General features: G+C 43.1%; 1 protein-coding gene across 1 annotated transcript in view; it reads right to left on the minus strand.

Moving 5' to 3' along the window:
- The window catches only part of ptpn13 (protein tyrosine phosphatase non-receptor type 13), a 361948-nt gene that overhangs the window by 182524 nt on the left and 160919 nt on the right, over nt 1–18505 (minus strand). The window contains exons 9-10 of the mRNA XM_070871054.1: nt 3137–3236; nt 698–917 (exon numbers count right to left, since the gene is read on the minus strand). Of these exons, the coding sequence (XP_070727155.1) occupies nt 698–917; nt 3137–3236 (320 nt within the window). The remainder of the gene's footprint in view (nt 1–697; nt 918–3136; nt 3237–18505) is intronic.

Here is an 18505-nt window from a genome sequence, read left to right on the forward strand (position 1 = left end):
ACTTCCGCCCCACTGCTGCCGACTGCCCCAAGCACGTAATCAAAGCGCGTACCGTCAATCTCCTGCAGCTCCATCCCACTCCACGCAAAATTTACCTAAAAAGATCCACGATCTGCTGCGCGGTGCCCCCGACAACTTTTTCCTGTCAGTACGCCTTGCTTTGTGTGTGAGAGCCATGGCATCGCGGCGGCCCTTCAAGGGAAGGGCGCACTGCTGTGACCGCCATGTTCTTTTTTTTCCCGGCCAACCAATTATGGCCCCGGGTTCGGCCTGTCTGCCCACACTCCCTCTTGGGTGCCAGGCCACTGGTCTGGCCAAAACCGCCCCCCGGTGGCCCAGTGGCCGAACCTAAAAAAAAAATGTCGCTGCTTCTCTCCCTTTAAATGAGGGGGGAGACGTGGTGACGCAGATGCTCAATGATGTCACCACCGCTCTGCTGCTGAGTGACAATGGCGGAGATTCCATCCCACCCCCCACCAGCACTTACCGCCGCACTTCCGCCCCCATTATGACTGACTACCGGTGCACTCCAAAAAAATTGTCAAAGAGGTGAAAATCGATCAAGAGTCCGCTCTGTCAAACCTGATAGTAAAAACAGCCTAAATTTTGGCCCAACATGTGGAGAAATACAGGTACAAAATACAACTTTAAATTTAGAGCTGTTTGTTTCCCAATTAAAACCAACTGATGTGCTTACCTTCAATTTTCTTTGAGTCAGGGATGTTTCCATTGCCACATCTCTCAAAGTATCCCTGGTGATGTCTAACATGGATGCTTTGATCATGTCAGCTTTGTGAAGTCCTGATTGGAACTGCTGTCGAGTTAATCTGTTCTGGAGCTGCTTTAGTTCTTCCTCCTGACGTTTCAGCATTAATTCCTGGCTCACTACATTGTCATCCCCTGGAACCTCATAATGACTGCAGAATTTGAAAAGTTCTAATTTAGAGGGTTTTATGAAAGCATCAGTTGATCAGTCAAATGTTACACTGGTTTACTCTCAGTTTGCATCACAATTTAAAAAAAAAATAATTTTCTCTGTTCTCCCGGTCTATTTTCTTCTCCCCTCTTTGGCCTCCTTTGTGTTGTGGACCATTTGTCAACAGTCTGGCAAGTTGCCGATACTGCCCTATAACTAAGTCATGTATGAGCAACAGCACAGGATGACTCACTGCTTTTTTTCTCCCTGTTTTTGCTCAGGACAACCAGTGGTGGCCTGGCTTATTGTGTGTGGAAATTATTTTCACAAAAAAGAATTCCAAAACAATTACAAAGCACACTTTGCCTGTGTTTTTAATCAGAGTTTTGCTCAGAATAATTTGAAGGGAAAGGGGGGCAAACGGACTCCCAGAGATTCAGACAAAAGCTTTTCTTTCTAAACAACAGGAATGGAAATAATGACAGTGCCACCAAAATGTAGCCAACACCATCAAACCTCATTTGTATTTAGAAAAGCGAGAAAGGGAATACCAAGGCAAAATTTCAAAAAATAGAAGCACTGTTTTATGGTATGCAAGGCAAGGTTTTAATTCATGCTTTTTCATTACACTTTGTGAAAACGCAAAGCTGTAATAATCATTGCAGTTACAGTAGTAACACATTTGACTTAAATTATTTTACTACTTACAATGGATATTCATGGAAGCTAGCAAAGTTAAATTACCTATCCCTTTAACGTGCATCCATCATTCTACCTTACACAAAATTTCTCATTCAAACCAAACTTTAAAATGTGTATTGACATATCACTCCCATTCTACTCTGTTTTTCAAGACTGTTTGTGCCACAAGCTACACACACATCGCCCAATATTAACTTTGAATGCCAAGGCACAACATATATTGGAATTCTTCTTTAATTGTGTTTATGTAACTATAGACAAGCTTCTCAGTAGAATTATCCAAAAGATGGTGAGTAAGAAATGGCTGCTTCTCATGGGACGCAATTGCATTCAGTATCTTTTGGCCCCAATTAAATTGCTATTTCTCAAGTGGTAACCAATATAACTGAATCATAATATTTAGCCTCTCACAAACCAAGGCCATCCTGTTAAAATAATGTATGCTTTCAAATAAATCCTGTACCATCTTCTCTTCTATCTGCAAAGACATCATGTAGTGAATGTCTTTTCAATAAATTGGTATTTTATTGTGGACAACTGTGGAAAATATTTTACAATGACTTTCCATTCTGTTTAACCAGCAGGAAAAATCTATAATATGCTGGATGCCCATTGAAATTTTGAACCCTTTGAACTGTAGATGGTGTAATGATTAACTGTGTGCTTTAAGGACAAAGGGAAGTTATCCCGAGTGCTCCACCCTGGTCTCAGATTACTAACGGTTATGGAGACGAGACCCAAATCAATCTCTGAGACTGGCAAACTGAGAATCATATTTTGGGACAGATGTACTGAATGTGCTCCCTGACTTGTTGACACTTCAGTCTGTTTCCCCCATACCCGTTTTCTAATTTATGTGTTTACTAAGTTCTATGCAGGTGCTTATAAATTAAGATAAACCACACTAAAACAGATGAGCATTCATCAGTGATGGAACTTATCCACATAGTAACCTTCCTTTTTAAGTTGCAGCCCTAGTATCAAGAGATTTCAATGATGAATTAAAAATCACAAACTCTGGACACCACCACGACATAACATTTGATAGTATTTTGTTATTTATTTATTATGGGTTTCTATAATTGGGACAATCCTAGTGATTACTTTTGGTCATGTTACAAAATAATCTAGTTGCCTAAGATTGAAGTGTAAAGCTAGGATTCACAATTTAAGTACTGCACACTTTTACTTCCATACATTGAAGCTAAAAATTCTGGGATTGTTGCACATAAACTATAACAGGCATTAATGAAATGCCAAAGTATGTATAATATATGGGGAAAAAGGGGATAATCACAGGGGAAAAACACCTTCTAACGAATTTATGGTAGAACTTCCACTTTCCCCCATAATGGGAGCCCCTCCCAAAGGATAATGGAGATTGGTGAATAATCACATAAATGAAGTCAATTACCATATACATTTTGTGATGGGAGTGTGGATAAAGGAGGTTCCATCATCTTAATAAATTGTTGCATCTATTTTAGGAATTTTACAATTGTAACTGAGAAAATGTACCTGGATCTCCTATTTGGAATGTAACTGTCTGCCAATAACTCATCTTCTCCAGCAAGACCTGCTTGAGAACTGTATCTTCTAATATCTTCATTCCTGTGGACTGTCAGGAGAGAAAAAACAAACATAAAAAATAGAAGCAGGAGTAGACCATTCAGCCCTTAGTGCCTGCTGCACCATTCAGTAAGATCATGGCTCATCTTATATCTCAACTATACCTTCCTGCACTACCCCCATATCACGCTATGTCCTTAATATCCAAAAACCTATCAATCTTAGTCTTGAATATACTCAACGACACTACACAGCCCTCTGGAGTAGAGAATTTCAAAGATTCGTGATCCTTTGAGTGAAGAAATTTCTCATCTCAGTCCTAAATGGCCAACCTCTTATTCTGAGATTGTGATCCCTAGTTCTCGCCTCCCGAACCAGGGGAACTATACTCCCTGCATCTACCCTGTCAAGCTCTAAGAAGTTTGTATGTTACAATGGGATCACTTTTCATTCTTCTAAATTTTAGGGAATATAGGCCTAGTCTCCTCAATCTCTCTTCCTAAGACAATCCACCCACCCCAGGAATCAGTCTGGTGAACCTTCATTGCACTCCCTCCAAGGCAAGTATATCCTTCCTTGGGTAAGGAGACCAAAACTGTACACAGTACTCCAGGTGTGATCTCACTAAGGCCCTATATAATTGCAGCAGGACTTCCTTACTCTTATACCCCAATCCTCTTATAATAAAGGCTAACATAACATTTGCTTTCCTAATTGCTTGCGGTACCTGCATGTTAACTTTCAGTGATTAGTGTACAAGGACACCCAGGTCCCTCTGAATACCAATATTTCCCAATCTCTGACCATTTAAAAAAAAAAAAAATTCTGCTTTTCTACTTTTCCTACCAAAGTGGATAACTTCACATTTCTCCACAATGTAATCCATCTGTCATGTTGTTGATCACTCACTTAACATGTCTATATCCCTTTGCATCCTCCTCACAACTTACTTTCCCACCTAGCTTTGTATTATCAGCAAACTTGGATTCATTACACTCATCCAAGTCATTGATATAGATTGTAAATAATTGAGACCCAAGCACTGATCCTTGCGGTACCTCACTAGTTACAGCTTGCCAACCCGAAAATGAGCCGTTTATTCCTACGCTCTGTTTTCTGTCCATTAACCAATCCATGGTTAATATATTACCCCAATCCCATGATGCCAAATTTTGTATAATAACCTCTTGTGTGGCACCTTATCAAAAGCTTTCTGAAAATCCAAATACACTACATCCACTGGCTTCCCTTCAACTTCCCTGCTAGTTACCTCTTAGATTTGTCAAACACGATTTCCCTTTAATAAATCCGCGTTGATTCTACGCAGTCATATTATGATTTTCTAAGTGCCGTGTAACCATGTCCCTACTAACAGAATCTAGCATTTTCCTTACTATTGATAACAGGCTAACTGGTCTATAGTTCCCGGTTTTCTCTCTCTTTTTTCTTAAAAGCAAACCTAACAACTATTGATTATCTAGATCACACAAATATTCACAGATATACAATTAGTTATCAAATATTTCACAAACAACAACTTGCATTTATATAGCATCTTTAACATAGTGAAGGCGCTTCACAAGAGCATTATCGAACAAAAATTGACACCGAGAAACGCAAGATATTATTGCAGGTCACCAAAAGTTTGGCGAAAGAGGTAGGTTTTAACAAGTGTCTTAAAAGGAGGAGGGATGGGTAGAGAGGTGGAGAGGATCAGGGAGGGAATTCCAGAGAATAGGGCACAGGCAGCAGAAAGCAGAACCATGGTGGAGTGATTAAAATCAGGGATGCAAAAGAGGCCAGAAACACTTCAACATGTATGCGTGCAATCTGTCATAGGTTAGTTTAGTATATTTCTGTGTATGTGTGACCCTGTATTCAGACTTGTAGACACAAAGGCACTTTTGACAATAACTGGGCATTAAGCACGCTTTGTAATTGCTGGGCTACTACTGACTTGTAATTTTTAGTACCGTGGTTGATTGACATCTCTGCTCCTCAGGGAGTTTGGTCAGAAATATACATTGGAAACTACTCCCAGTATCAATAGTTACATCTTGAGATCTGAATTAGATAGATTGATAATTTGAAGAACACATCTATAGCTTTACATTGCGGAAGTCTCTGGAAGACTGTTACGTCCAAGCATCCTGTCACTTGTTGAGCTGTGCAAGATCTATAATCTGAAACATAAAGCTGAGAATTTTAAGTTGGAGATGTTGGGGGACTGGGAGCGAATGTAGATCAGATCAGAAATAGGAGCATTAGGCAGCCATTTGGCCCGTCGAGCCTGCTCCGCCATTCAATAAGATCATGGTTGAGCTGATCTTGGCCTCAACTCCACTTCCCTGCCCACTCCTCATAACTCTTGACTCTCCTATTGTTCAAAAATCTGTCTATCCCCACCTTAAATATATTCAATGATTCAGCCTCCACAGCTCTCTGGGGTAGAGAATTCCAAAGATTCACAACCCTCGGAGAAGACATTCCTCCTCCTCCATTTTAAATGAGCGACCCGTTATTCTTAAACTACAGTCCCTAGTTCTAGATTCCCCCACAAGTGGAAACATCTTCTCTGCATCTACCCTTTCAAGCCCACTCAAAATTTTATATGTTTCAATAAGATCAGCTCTCATTCTTCTAAACTTCAATGAGTATAGGCCCAACTTGCTCAACCTTTCTTCATAAGACAGCCCCTCCATCTCAGGAATCAACCTAGTGAACCTTCTGTGAGCTGCCTCCAATGCAAGTACAGGTAACTCTCGTTTATCCGGATACGGATCTAATGGAAAACCTGCTGGAACGGAATTTAAAATATTGCGCCACTTCTCACCGGCTGTTTTGATTAGCATGGAGTTCATTTTAACCAATGAATAGGTTTAATTTTCCACTTTGCCACCTGAACCGTAACCTGGAAGAGCAAATCACCCACCTGTTACAGATCCTCTGCCCTTGCTTTGCTGGTGTGTGTACTTGCGCGCTGCTGCAACCGCTGTCTCTCGCGGCCGCCGCTGACATTGGGAACGGGGGCAGTGCCAACACCGGGTTCCAGGCACAGAACGCAGCCCAGAGAGCGCGCTCAGGAACCCCGGAGCTAAACAATCTCCTCCTCTAGGCCACCTGCAGTCACTCCCAGTGCAGCATTTGTCCCTCTGCGGTTACAGTCCGGCGGAAGTACATGCATGCTGGTAATGTCCATATTTTGCATACTTAACTGCCTTGTTACTGTATGTAGCTGATTGTATTTATTCATTAAAGTTTTAACTTTAAAATGTAAACTCGACCTAACGGAAAATTTGTTTACCTGGAGTTGCCGAATCCCCAAGCGATCCGGATAAACGAGAGTTCCCTGTATATCCCTCCTTAAATAAGGAGACCAAAATTGTATACAGCACTCCAGGTGTGGTCTCACCAACCCTGTACAGTTGTAGCAGGACTTCTCTGCTTTTATACTCTATCCCCCTTGCAATAAAGGCCAACATTCCATTTGCCTTCCTAATTACTTGCTGTACCTGAATGTTAACTTTTCGTGTTTCATGTACAAGGAGCCTCAGATCCCTCTGAACTACAGCATTTTGTAGTCTCTCTCCATTTAAATAATAATTTGTTTTTTTATTTTTTCTATCGAAGAGGATAACCTCACATTTTCCAACATTATACTCCATCTGCCAAATTTTTGCCCACTCACTTATCCTATCTATATCCCTTTGCAGATTCTTTGTATCCTGTTCACAACTTGCTTTCCCACCTATTTTTGTATTATCAATAAATGTGGCTACATTACCCTTGGTCTCTTCACCCAAGTCATTAATATAGATTGTAAATAGTTGAGGCCCCAGCACTGATCCCTGTGGCACCCCACTAGTTACAGTTTGCCAACTTGAAAATGACCCATTTATCCCGACTCTCTAACAGAAAACAGTCTCCCAATCCTCTATCCATGCTAATATATAACCCCCGACCCCGTGAGCTTTTATCTTGTGCAGTAACCTTTAATGTGGCAGCTTATCGAATGCAAAATGTTGCAGTACAGAGGGACCTGGGGCTCCTTGTGCATGAAACACAAAAAGTTAGTGGGCAGGTACAGCAAGTAATCAGGAAGCAAATGGAATGTTAGCCTTTATTGCAAGGGGGATAGAGTATAAAAGCAGAGAAGTCCTGCTGCAACTGTACAGGGTATTGGTAAGGCCACACCTAGAGTACTGCGTACAGTTTTGGTCTCCGTATTTAAGGAAGAATATACCTGCATTGGAGGCTGTTCAGAGAATGTTCACTAGGTTGATTCCGGAGATGAGGGGGTTGACTTATGAAGATAGGTTGCGTAAGTTGAGCCTATACATATTGGAGTTCAGAAGAATGAGAGTTGATGTTATCGAAACATAAAGGTAATGAGGGGGCTCGACAAGGTGGATGCAGAAAGGATATTTCCACTCAGAGGAAACTAAAACTAGCTCTGTTGATAAAGGATGGAATGACTACAATAGTGAGAAACGATATTGGCTCAAATGATCAGGATGTTGAAGTTTGGGTGGAGATAAGGAATAATAAGAGGAAAAAGTCACTGGTGGGAGTTGTCTATAGGCCCCCTAACAGTAGCAACTCTGTTGGTTGGAGTATAAACCAAGAAATAGTGGGGACTTGTAAAAAGGGAACAGCAATAATCATGAGTGATTTTAACCTCCATATTGATTGGACAAATCAAATTGGTCAGGGTAACCTTGAGGAAGAATTTATAGAGTGCAGAAGGGACGGGTTCCTTGAGCAGTGTGTAACGGAACCAACCAGGGGGCAGGCTATCTTTGATCTGGTCTACTGTGTAATGAGACAGGATTAATAAACAATCTCCTAATAAAGGATTCCCTTGGAATGAGTGATCAGATGGAGAGCGAGAAAGTTGGATCTCAAACCAGCGTACTATGCTTAAATAAAGGAGACTACAAAGGTATGAGGGCAAAGTTGGCTAAAGTGGACTGGGAAAATACATTAAAGTGTAGGACGGATGATGAACAGCGACGTACATTTAAGGAGATATTTCACAACTCTCAAGAAAAATATATTTCACTGAGGAGGAAAGGGTGTGAGAGAAAGGATAGTCATCCATGGTTAACTAAAGAAATAAAGGATGGTATCCAATTAAAAACAAGGGCATACAAAGTGGCCAAAACTATTGGGAACACACAAGATTGGGAAGCTTTTAAAAGCCAGCAAAGAATGACTAAAAAAATGATTAAGAAAAGGGAAGATAGACTATGAAAATAAACTGGCACAAAATATAAAAACCGATAGCAAGAGTTTCTACAGGTATATAAAAAGGAAAAGAGTGGCTAAAGTAAATGGTGGTCCCTTAGAGAACAAGACCGGGGAATTAGTGATGGGGAACATGGAGATGGCAGGAACTCTGAACAAATACTTTATATCAGTCTTTACAGAAGAGGACACTAAAAATATCCCAACAGTGGATAGTCAAGGGGCTATGGGGGGAGGAACTTAACATAATCACAAAGGAGGTGGTACTCAGTAAGATAATGGAACTAAAGGTGGATAAATCCCCTGGACCTGATGGTTTGCATCCTAGGGTCTTAAGAGAAGTAGCGACAGGAATAGTGAATGCATTGGTTGTAATTTACCAAAATTCCCTGGATTCTGGAGAGGTCCCTGCAAATCTAATGACTCTATTTAGAAAAGGAGGCAGACAAAAAGCAGGAAACAATAGACCAGTTAGCCTAACATCTGTGGTTGGGAAAATGTTGGAGTCCATTAATAAAGCAGTAGCAGGACATTTGGAAAAGCAAAATTCAGTCAGGCAGAGTCCGCATGGATTCATGAAGGGGATGTCATGTTTGACAAATTTGCTGGAATTCTGAGGATGCAACAAGCAGGGTGGATAAAGGGGAACCAGTGGATGTGGCGTATATGGAATTCCAAAAGGCATTTGACAAGGTACCACATCAAAGATTAAAGCACAAGATAACAGTTCACGGGGTTGGGGGTAATATATTAGCATGGATAGAGGATTGGCTAACTAACAGAAAACAGAGAGTCAGGATGAATGGTTCATTCTCGGGTTGGCAATCAGTAACTAGTGGAATGCCGCAGGGATTTACAATCTATATAACGACTTGGATGAAGGGACTGAGTGCAATGTAGCCAAGTTTGCTAACGATACAAAGATGGGAGGAAAAGCAATGTGTGAGGACACAAAAAATCTGCAAAAGGACATAGACAGGCTAAGTGAGTGGGCAAAAATGTGGCAGATGGATTATAATGTTGGAAAGTGTGAGGTTATACACTTTGGCAGGAAAAAAAAAAATCGAAGAGCAAATTATTATTTAAATGGAGAAAAATTGCCAAGAGTGTGTTATGCTCCTCCTGTACCATCTGGGAACTCAGGGACGACTCCAGTGTCCCTGACGACTACGTGTGCGGGAAGTGTATCCGCCTCCAGCTCCTGACGGACCACGTTGCGGAGTTGGAGCTGAGGGTGGATTCACTCTGGAGCATCCACGATGCTGAGAATGACGTGAGTAGCACGTGTAGCGAGTTGGTCGTACCGCAGGTGAAGGGTCCACAGCCAGATAGGGAATGGAAGACCAGCAGGAAGAGCAGTGCAAGGAAGGTAGTGCAGGGGTCCCCTGTGGTCATCCCCCTGCAAAATAGATACACTGCTTTGAGTACTGTTGAGGGGGATGACTCATCAGGGGAGGGCAGCAGCAGCCAAGTTCATGGCACTGTGGCTGGCTCTGTTGCACAGGAGGGCAGGAAAAAGAGTAGGAGAGCGATAGTGATAGGGGATTCAACTGTAAGGGGAATAGATCGGCGTTTCTGTGGCCGCAACCGAGACTCCAGGATGGTATGTTGCCTCCCTGGTGCAAGGGTCAAGATGTCTCGGAGTGGGTGCAGAACATTCTAAAAAGGGAGGGAGAACAGCCAGTTGTCGTGGTGCACATTGGTACGAACGACATAGGTAAAAAAAGGGATGAGGTCCTATGAAACGAATTTAAGGAGCTAGGAGCTAAATTTAAAAAGTAGGACCTCAAAAGTAGTAATCTCGGGATTGCTACCAGTGCCATGTGCTAGTCAGAGTAGGAATCGCAGATGAATACGTGGCTTCAGCAGTGGTGCAGCAGGGAGGGATTCAAATTCCTGGGGCATTGGAACCGGTTCTGGGGGAGGTGGGACCAGTACAAACCGGACGGACTGCACCTGGGCAGGACCAGAATCAATGTCCTAGGGGGAGTGTTTGCTAGTGCTGTTGGGGAGGAGTTAAACTAATATGGCAGGGGGATGGGAACCAATGCAGGGAGACAGAAGCAAAAGACAGAAAGGAGATGAGGAAAAGTGGAGGGCAGAGAAACCCAAGACAAAGAACAAAAAGGGCCACTGTACAGCAAAATTCTAAAAGGACAAAGGGTGTTAAAAAAAACAAGCCTGAAGGCTTTGTGTCTTAATGCAAGGAGTATCCGTAATAAGGTGGATGAATTAACTGTGCAAATAGATGTTAACAAATATGATGTGATTGGGATTACGGAGATGTGGCTCCAGGATGATCAGGGCTGGGAACTCAACATCCAGGGGTATTCAACATTCAGGAAGGATAGAATAAAAGGAAAAGGAGATGGGGTAGCATTGCTGGTTAAAGAGGAGATTAATGCAATAGTTAGGAAGGACATTAGCTTGGATGATGTGGAATCTATATGGGTAGAGCTGCAGAATACCAAAGGGCAAAAAACGTTAGTGGGAGTTGTGTACAGACCTCCAAACAGTAGTAGTGATGTTGGGGAGGGCATCAAACAGGAAATTAGGGGTGCATGCAATAAGGGTGCAGCAGTTATAATGGGTGACTTTAATATGCACATAGATTGGGCTAACCAAACTGGAAGCAATACGGTGGAGGAGGATTTTCTGGAGTGCATAAGGGATGGTTTTCTAGACCGATATGTCGAGGAACCAACTAGGGGGGAAGCCATCTTAGACTGGGTGTTGTGTAATGAGAGAGGATTAATTAACAATCTCGTTGTGCGAGGCCCCTTGGGGAAGAGTGACCATAATATGGTGGAATTATGCATTAGGATGGAGAATGAAACAGTTAATTCAGAGACCATGGTCCAGAACTTAAAGAAGGGTAACTTTGAAGGTATGAGGTGTGAATTGGCTAGGATAGATTGGCAAATGATACTTAAGGGGTTGACTGTGGATGGGCAATGGCAGACATTTAGAGACCGCATGGATGAACTACAACAATTGTACATTCCTGTCTGGCGTAAAAATAAAAAAGGGAAGGTGACTCAACCGTGGCTATCAAGGGAAATCAGGGATAGTATTAAAGCCAAGGAAGTGGCATACAAATTGGCCAGAAATAGCAGCGAACCCGGAGACTGGGAGAAATTTAGAACGCAGCAGAGGAGGACAAAGGGTTTGACTAGGGCAGGGAAAATGGAGTACGAGAAGAAGCTTGCAGGGAACATTAAGACGGATTGCAAAAGTTTCTATAGATATGTAAAGAGAAAAAGGTTAGTAAAGACAAACGTAGGTCCCCTGCAGTCAGAATCAGGGGAAGTCATAACGGGGAACAAAGAAATGGCGGACCAATTGAACAAGTACTTTGGTTCAGTATTCACTAAGGAGGACACAAACAACCTTCCGGATATAAGAGGAGTCAGAGGGTCTAGTAAGGAGGAGGAACTGAGGGAAATCCTTATTAGTCAGGAAATTGTGTTGGGGAAATTGATGGGATTGAAGGCCGATAAATCCCCAGGGCCTGATGGACTGCATCCCAGAGTACTTAAGGAGGTGGCCTTGGAAATAGCGGATGCATTGACAGTCATTTTCCAACATTCCATTGACTCTGGATCAGTTCCTATTGAGTGGAGGGTAGCCAATGTAACCCCACTTTTTAAAAAAGGAGGGAGAGAAAACAGGGAATTATAGACCGGTCAGCCTGACATCGGTAGTGGGTAAGATGATGGATCAATTATTAAGGATGTCATAGCAGCGCATTTGGAAAGAGGTGACATGATAGGTCCAAGTCAGCATGGATTTGTGAAAGGGAAATAATGCTTGACAAATCTTCTGGAATTTTTTGAGGATGTTTCCAGTAGAGTGGACAAGGGAGAACCAGTTGATGTGGTATATTTGGACTTTCAGAAGGCTTTCGACAAGGTCCCACACAAGAGATTAATGTGCAAAGTTAAAGCACATGGGATTGGGGGTAGTGTGCTGACATGGATTGAGAACTGGTTGTCAGACAGGAAGCAAAGAGTAGGAGTAAATGGGTACTTTTCAGAATGGCAGGCGGTGACTATTGGGGTACCGCAAGGTTCTGTGCTGGGGCCCCAGCTGTTTACACTGTACATTAATGATTTAGACGAGGGGATTAAATGTAGTATCTCCAAATTTCTGGATGACACTAAGTTCGGTGGCAGTGTGAGCTGTGAGGAGGATGCTATGAGGCTGCAGAGCGACTTGGATAGGTTAGGTGAGTGGGCAAATGCATGGCAGATGAAGTATAATGTGGATAAATGTGAGGTTATCCACTTTGGTGGTAAAAAGAGAGAGACAGACTATTATCTGAATGGTGACAGATTAGGAAAAGGGAAGGTGCAACGAGACCTGGGTGTCATGGTACATCAGTCATTGAAGGTTGGCATGCAGGTGCAGCAGGCGGTTAAGAAAGCAAATGGCATGTTGGCCTTCATAGCGAGGGGATTGGAGTACAGGGGCAGGGAGGTGTTGCTACAGTTGTACAGGGCCTTGGTGAGGCTACACCTGGAGTATTATGTACAGTTTTGGTCTCCTAACCTGAGGAAGGACATTCTTGCCATTGAGGGAGTGCAGCGAAGGTTAACCAGACTGATTCCCGAGATGGCGGGACTGACCTGTCAAGAAAGACTGGATCAACTGGGCTTGTATTCACTGGAGTTCAGAAGAATGAGAGGGGACCTCATAGAAACGTTTAAAATTCTGAATGGTTTAGACAGGTTAGATGCAGGAAGAATGTTCCCAATGTTGGGGAAGTCCAGAACCAGGGGTCACAGTCTGAGGATAAGGGGTAAGCCATTTAGGACCGAGATGAGGAGAAACATCTTCACCCAGAGAGTGGTGAACCTGTGGAATTCTCTACCACAGAAAGTTGTCGACGCCGATTCACTAAATATATTCAAAAAGGAGTTAGATGTAGTCGTTACTACTCGGGGGATCAAGGGGTATGGCGAGAAAGCAGGAATGGGGTACTGAAGTTGCATGTTCAGCCATGAACTCATTGAATGGCGGTGCAGGCTAGAAGGGCCGAATGGCCTATTCCTGCACCTATTTTCTATGTTTCTATGCAGTACAGCAGGATCTGGGGGTCCTCGTGCATGAAACACAAAAGGTTAGTGTGCATGTACAGCAAGTGATCAGGAAGGCCAATGCAAAGGGGATGGAGTATAAAAGAAGGGAAGTCTTCCTAACTGTAAGGGTATTGGTGAGGCCACACCTGGAATACTGTGTACAGTTTTGGTTTCCATATTTATGAAAGGATATACTTGCTTTGGAGGCAGTTCAGAGAAGTTTCACAAGGTTGATTCCGGAGATGAGGGGGTTGACTTATGAGGAAATGTTGAGTAGGTTGGGCTTCTACTCATTGGAATTCAGAAGAATGAGCGATGATCTTATCGAAACGTGTAAGTTAATGAGGGGGCTTGACAAGGTGGATGCAGAGAGGATGGGAGAGACCAGAACTAGAGGGCATGATCTTAGAATAAGGGTCGCCCATTTAAAACTGAGATGAGGAGAAATTTCTTCTCAGGAGGATTGTAAATCTGTGGAATTCGCTGCCTCAGAGAGCTGTGGAAGCTGGGTCACTGAATAAATTTAAGACAAAGATAGACAATTTCCTAACCGTTAAGGGAATAAGGGGTTTCAGGGAGCGAGCAGGGAAGTGGACCCGAGTCCATGATCAAATCAGCCATGATCATAGTAAATGGTGGTGCACGCTCGATGGGCCAAATGGCTTATTTCTGCTCCTATTTCTTATGTTCTGGAAATCCAAATACACTACATCTACTGGTCCCCCTTTATCCACCCTGCTCGTTACATCCTCAATAATTTCCCTTTCATAAAGCCATGCTGACTCTGCTTGATTGTATTACGTTTTTCTAAATGTGCTGCTACTACTTCCTTAATAATGGACTCCAGCATTTTTCCAATGACAAATGTTCAGCTAACTGGTCTATAGTTTACTGCTTTCTATCCTCCTTTCTTGAATAGGGGCATTACATTTGCGCTTTTCCAATGTGCTGGGACCTTTCCAGAAACCAGGGAATTTTGGTAGATTACAAACAATGTATCCACTATCTCTCCAGCCACTTCTTTTAAGACCCTAGGATGCAGGCCATTAGGTCCAGGGGACTTGTCCGCCTTTAGTCCCATTAGTTTGCCTAGTACCTTTTCTCTTGTGATAGTGATTGTTTTAAGTTTCCCCCCTCCCTATAGCTACTTGATTATCTATTATTATACAAAATATTTGTTCAAAGTCTCTGTCATTTCTGTTTCCCATTATTAATTCCCCAGTCTCATCCTCTAAGGGACCAATGTTTACTTTAGCTACTCTCTTGCTTTTTATATACCTGTAGAAGCTCTTATTTATGTTTTTATATTTCTTGTTAGTTTACTCTCAATCTATCTTCTCTCTATTTTTTTTTAAGTTATCCTTTTCTGGTGTCTAAAAATGTCTCAATCCTCTGGCCTACCACTAATCTTTGCAACATTGTATGCCTTGGTTTTCAATTTGATTTCAATTAGTTAACCACGGATGGTTCATCCTTCTCTTGAGTCTTTCTTTCTCACTGGAATATATCTTTGCTGAGAATTATGAAATATCTCCTTAAATGTCTGCCACTGCTTATCTACCGTCTTACTCTTTAATCTATTCCCCAGTCCACTTTAGCCAACTCTGCCTTCATACCTTTGTAATTGCCATTATTTAAGTTCAAGACCTTAGTTTGAGACCAAGTTTCTCACCCTCAAACTGAATTTGAAATTTTAACATGCTATGATCACTCTTCCCAAGAGTACCCTTTACTTGAGATCATTAATTAATCTTATCTCATTACACATTACCAGATCTAAAATAGCCTGCTCCCTAGTTGGTTCCACAATGTATTGTTCTAAGAAACCATCCCGAATACACTCTATGCACTCGTCCTCAAGGCTACCTTTGCCAATTTGATTTGTCCAATCTATGTGAAGATTAAAATTGCCCATGATTATTGCAGTACCTTTCTTACAAGCCTCCATTATTTCTTGATTTATACTCTGTCCTACAGTGTAGCTACTGTTAAGGGGCCTATAGACTACTCCCACCAGTGACTTATTTCCCTTATTATTTCTTATCTCCACCCAAACTGATTCTACATCTTGATATTCTGAGCCAATATCATTTCTCAATACTGCACTGATCTCATCCTTTAATAACATAGCTACTACACCTCCTTTTCCTTTCTGCCTATCCTTCTGAAATGTCAAATATCCCTGAATATTCAGTTCCCAGCCTTGGTCACCTTGCAACCACGTCTCTGTAATAGCTATCAGATCATACCCATTTATTTCTATTTGTGCCATCAACTCATCGATCTTGTTGCAAATGCTGCATGCTCAGATAAAGAGCTTTTAATTTTGTATTTTTACCATTCTTCCCTACTCTGACACTACTTTCTGATGCACGCTTATCTTTTTACGTGCTGTCCCTTCCTGTCACGTTCTGGTTAGCATTACCCCTATTGCTACCCTGCACTATTGCCTTCTCCTTTCTCTGACTTTTTAAATTTCCCCTCACCTGAATCCTCCTCCCTATTATTTAGTTTAAAGTCCAATCTGCAGCCCTAGTTATTCGATTCACCAGGACACTGGTCCCAGCATGGTTCAAGTGAAGCCCGTCTCAATGGAACAGTGCCCTCTTTCCCCAGAACTGGTGCCAGTGCACCATGAATCAAAACCCATTTCTCCCACACCAATCTTTGAGCCACACATTCATCTCTCTGATCTTATTTACCCTATGCCAATTTGTTCATGGCTCAGGTAGTAATCAAAAGATTATCTTTGTGGTTCTGCTTTTTATGTTGGCCCCTATCTGCTCATACTGCCTCAGCAGAACCTCTTTCTTTGTCCTACGTATATCATTGGTACCTACGTGGACCACAACTGGATCTTTCTCCTCTCACACCAAGTTCCACTCCAGCCCAGAGGAGATATCCTTAACTTTGGCACTAGGCAGGCAACACCGCCTTCGGGACTCATGCTCTCGGCTGCAGAGAACAGTATCTACCCCCCTAACTATACTGTCCCCTACCACTACTACATTCCTGTACCACGGTGCTGTGTTCAGTTTGCCCATCCTCCCTGCAGTCCGTGCTCTCACCCACACAGGGAGAAAGAACCTCATGCCTGTTGGACCAGTGCAAGGGCTGAGGCGCCTCCAATGCTACCTTCTGGATCCCCATACCTGCCTCACTCGTAGTTACACCCGCCTGTCCCTGACCACAGAATAAATTTGAAGTATTTAGCCTGAGGGTGTGACTCCTGGAGCACACGTCCAGGTAACTCTCCCTCCCTGATGTATTGCAGTGTCTGAAGCTCGGACTCCAGCTCGTGAGCCGAAGTTCCTCGAGCCACCAAGACTTACTGCAGATGTGGTTGTTGTGGATCACACTGGTGTCCACCAGCTCCCACATGCTACAGCTGCAGCACATCACCTGCCCTGCCATCTCTATTGTATTTTATGTAACTAATTTGGTTTTCAAGGTTTGAAATATCAATGATCTGTGTTTTGTTTTTAAATCACAGTTCTTTAGGCTCAATTTTCCCCAAGCCTGTTTTCTGGCATATTGCCAGAGTTCCTCCGGATTTTCTAGGCTAGAAATGCGGCAGAAATATTTTGCCAAACTTCCCCCGATGTATAATTCAAATTTGGTGCCGCGCAGCATGTCCAGTCTCCTCGGGGGGGTGGAGCCTGCTGTCTGCGCCAAAAAACATTTTTAAAATTCCGCGCATGCGCAGAAGGTGTGGTTAACGTTTTTGATGTCGCTCCAATGGATGCACAAGCTCAGTACAGCTCGGATTTGGCAATTGGCCATTTTTCAAGAACCAGCTGTGTGTGTGTGAAAAGGAGTGCTGTATGAGAGCATTGGTAAAATCACAGCTGGAGCAATACAAGATGCAATGTGGACCAAGGACCAAGAATTCCTTTCTGGAAGAAGTGGTGGCACTAGTTACTGTGATTGAGAACAGATGGCAGGAGCTGGATACCAGCAGAGGTCACATAAAAGTTCCACCAAAAGAAATGAAGAAACACTGGAACCAAGTTGCAGAAGATTACTGTGCAATGGTGAACACCACGAGATCTGGAAGCCAGTGTAAAAAGAAATGGCAGGACCTTGGTCAAGTCGTTAGTAATATTTTCATTTATTCAATGCAATTGTAAATGTGACCAGCTGTATATGTCCCACCCAGCAGAAAGACACCCTCTCTTCAAAGCTGCATTTTCATCTTTGCAGTGAAAGTGGCACATAACAAAAGGGAAAGAACTCAAACAGGAGGAGGCCCAGCAAATCTGCACCCACTGACACCTTCGGAAGAGGGTCGATGCTTTGATGGGTCCTGCCTGGAAAAAACAATCAGTACTGCACAAGTTGAGCCCACACTCTAGGGAGAGGGTACGTCCTGCAAATTCATCATGGCCTTTCAAATCAACCCGCTGCCTGGCCTGCGACGTGTGAGCCTACTCATGCCACCCATCCTGCCCCCTCCTCTGCTGCTAACCATTTGATTGTTCTGTTATATTTTGCAGAACTGGAGGCCAACCCTGACGATGCAGAAGATTCTGACAAGGATGAGCCTGACGAGGAGAACACCTTACAATCCTACCCTCCAGACAAAGAACATTGGGTGGGGGGGTGGCCGGAGGGGGAGTGGACTGAGCTGGATGAAGCTCCCACTCTCTCTCTCTCTCTCTCTCTCTCTCTCCCCCTCCCCGGGCTACAAGCCGTAAGATCGTCTCTCTCTCTCCCTCCCCAGGCTATAAGCCGCAAAATCAGCTATCTCTCCCTTCGCTCCTCTCTTTCCCCAGCCCCCCCCCACCCCCCACCCGGCTTGTTTTGTAGCCGAACCCCGAGCCGCTGTGTCCGGATGCGAGGCCGATTCTGCCGGCCAAACCTACAACCCTCCAGGCCTTCTTCTGCACGTTTGGTGGTGGTGTGTGAGTGAGTTAAAAAATGAGAAAACTTGTGAAATCCAACAAATTTACGCTTCCGCGTTGACAGGTGAAAAAAAGTTGAACTTTAT

Source organism: Pristiophorus japonicus, chromosome 2 (genome assembly GCF_044704955.1).
Source record: "Pristiophorus japonicus isolate sPriJap1 chromosome 2, sPriJap1.hap1, whole genome shotgun sequence".
Taxonomy (NCBI): domain Eukaryota; kingdom Metazoa; phylum Chordata; class Chondrichthyes; family Pristiophoridae; genus Pristiophorus; species Pristiophorus japonicus.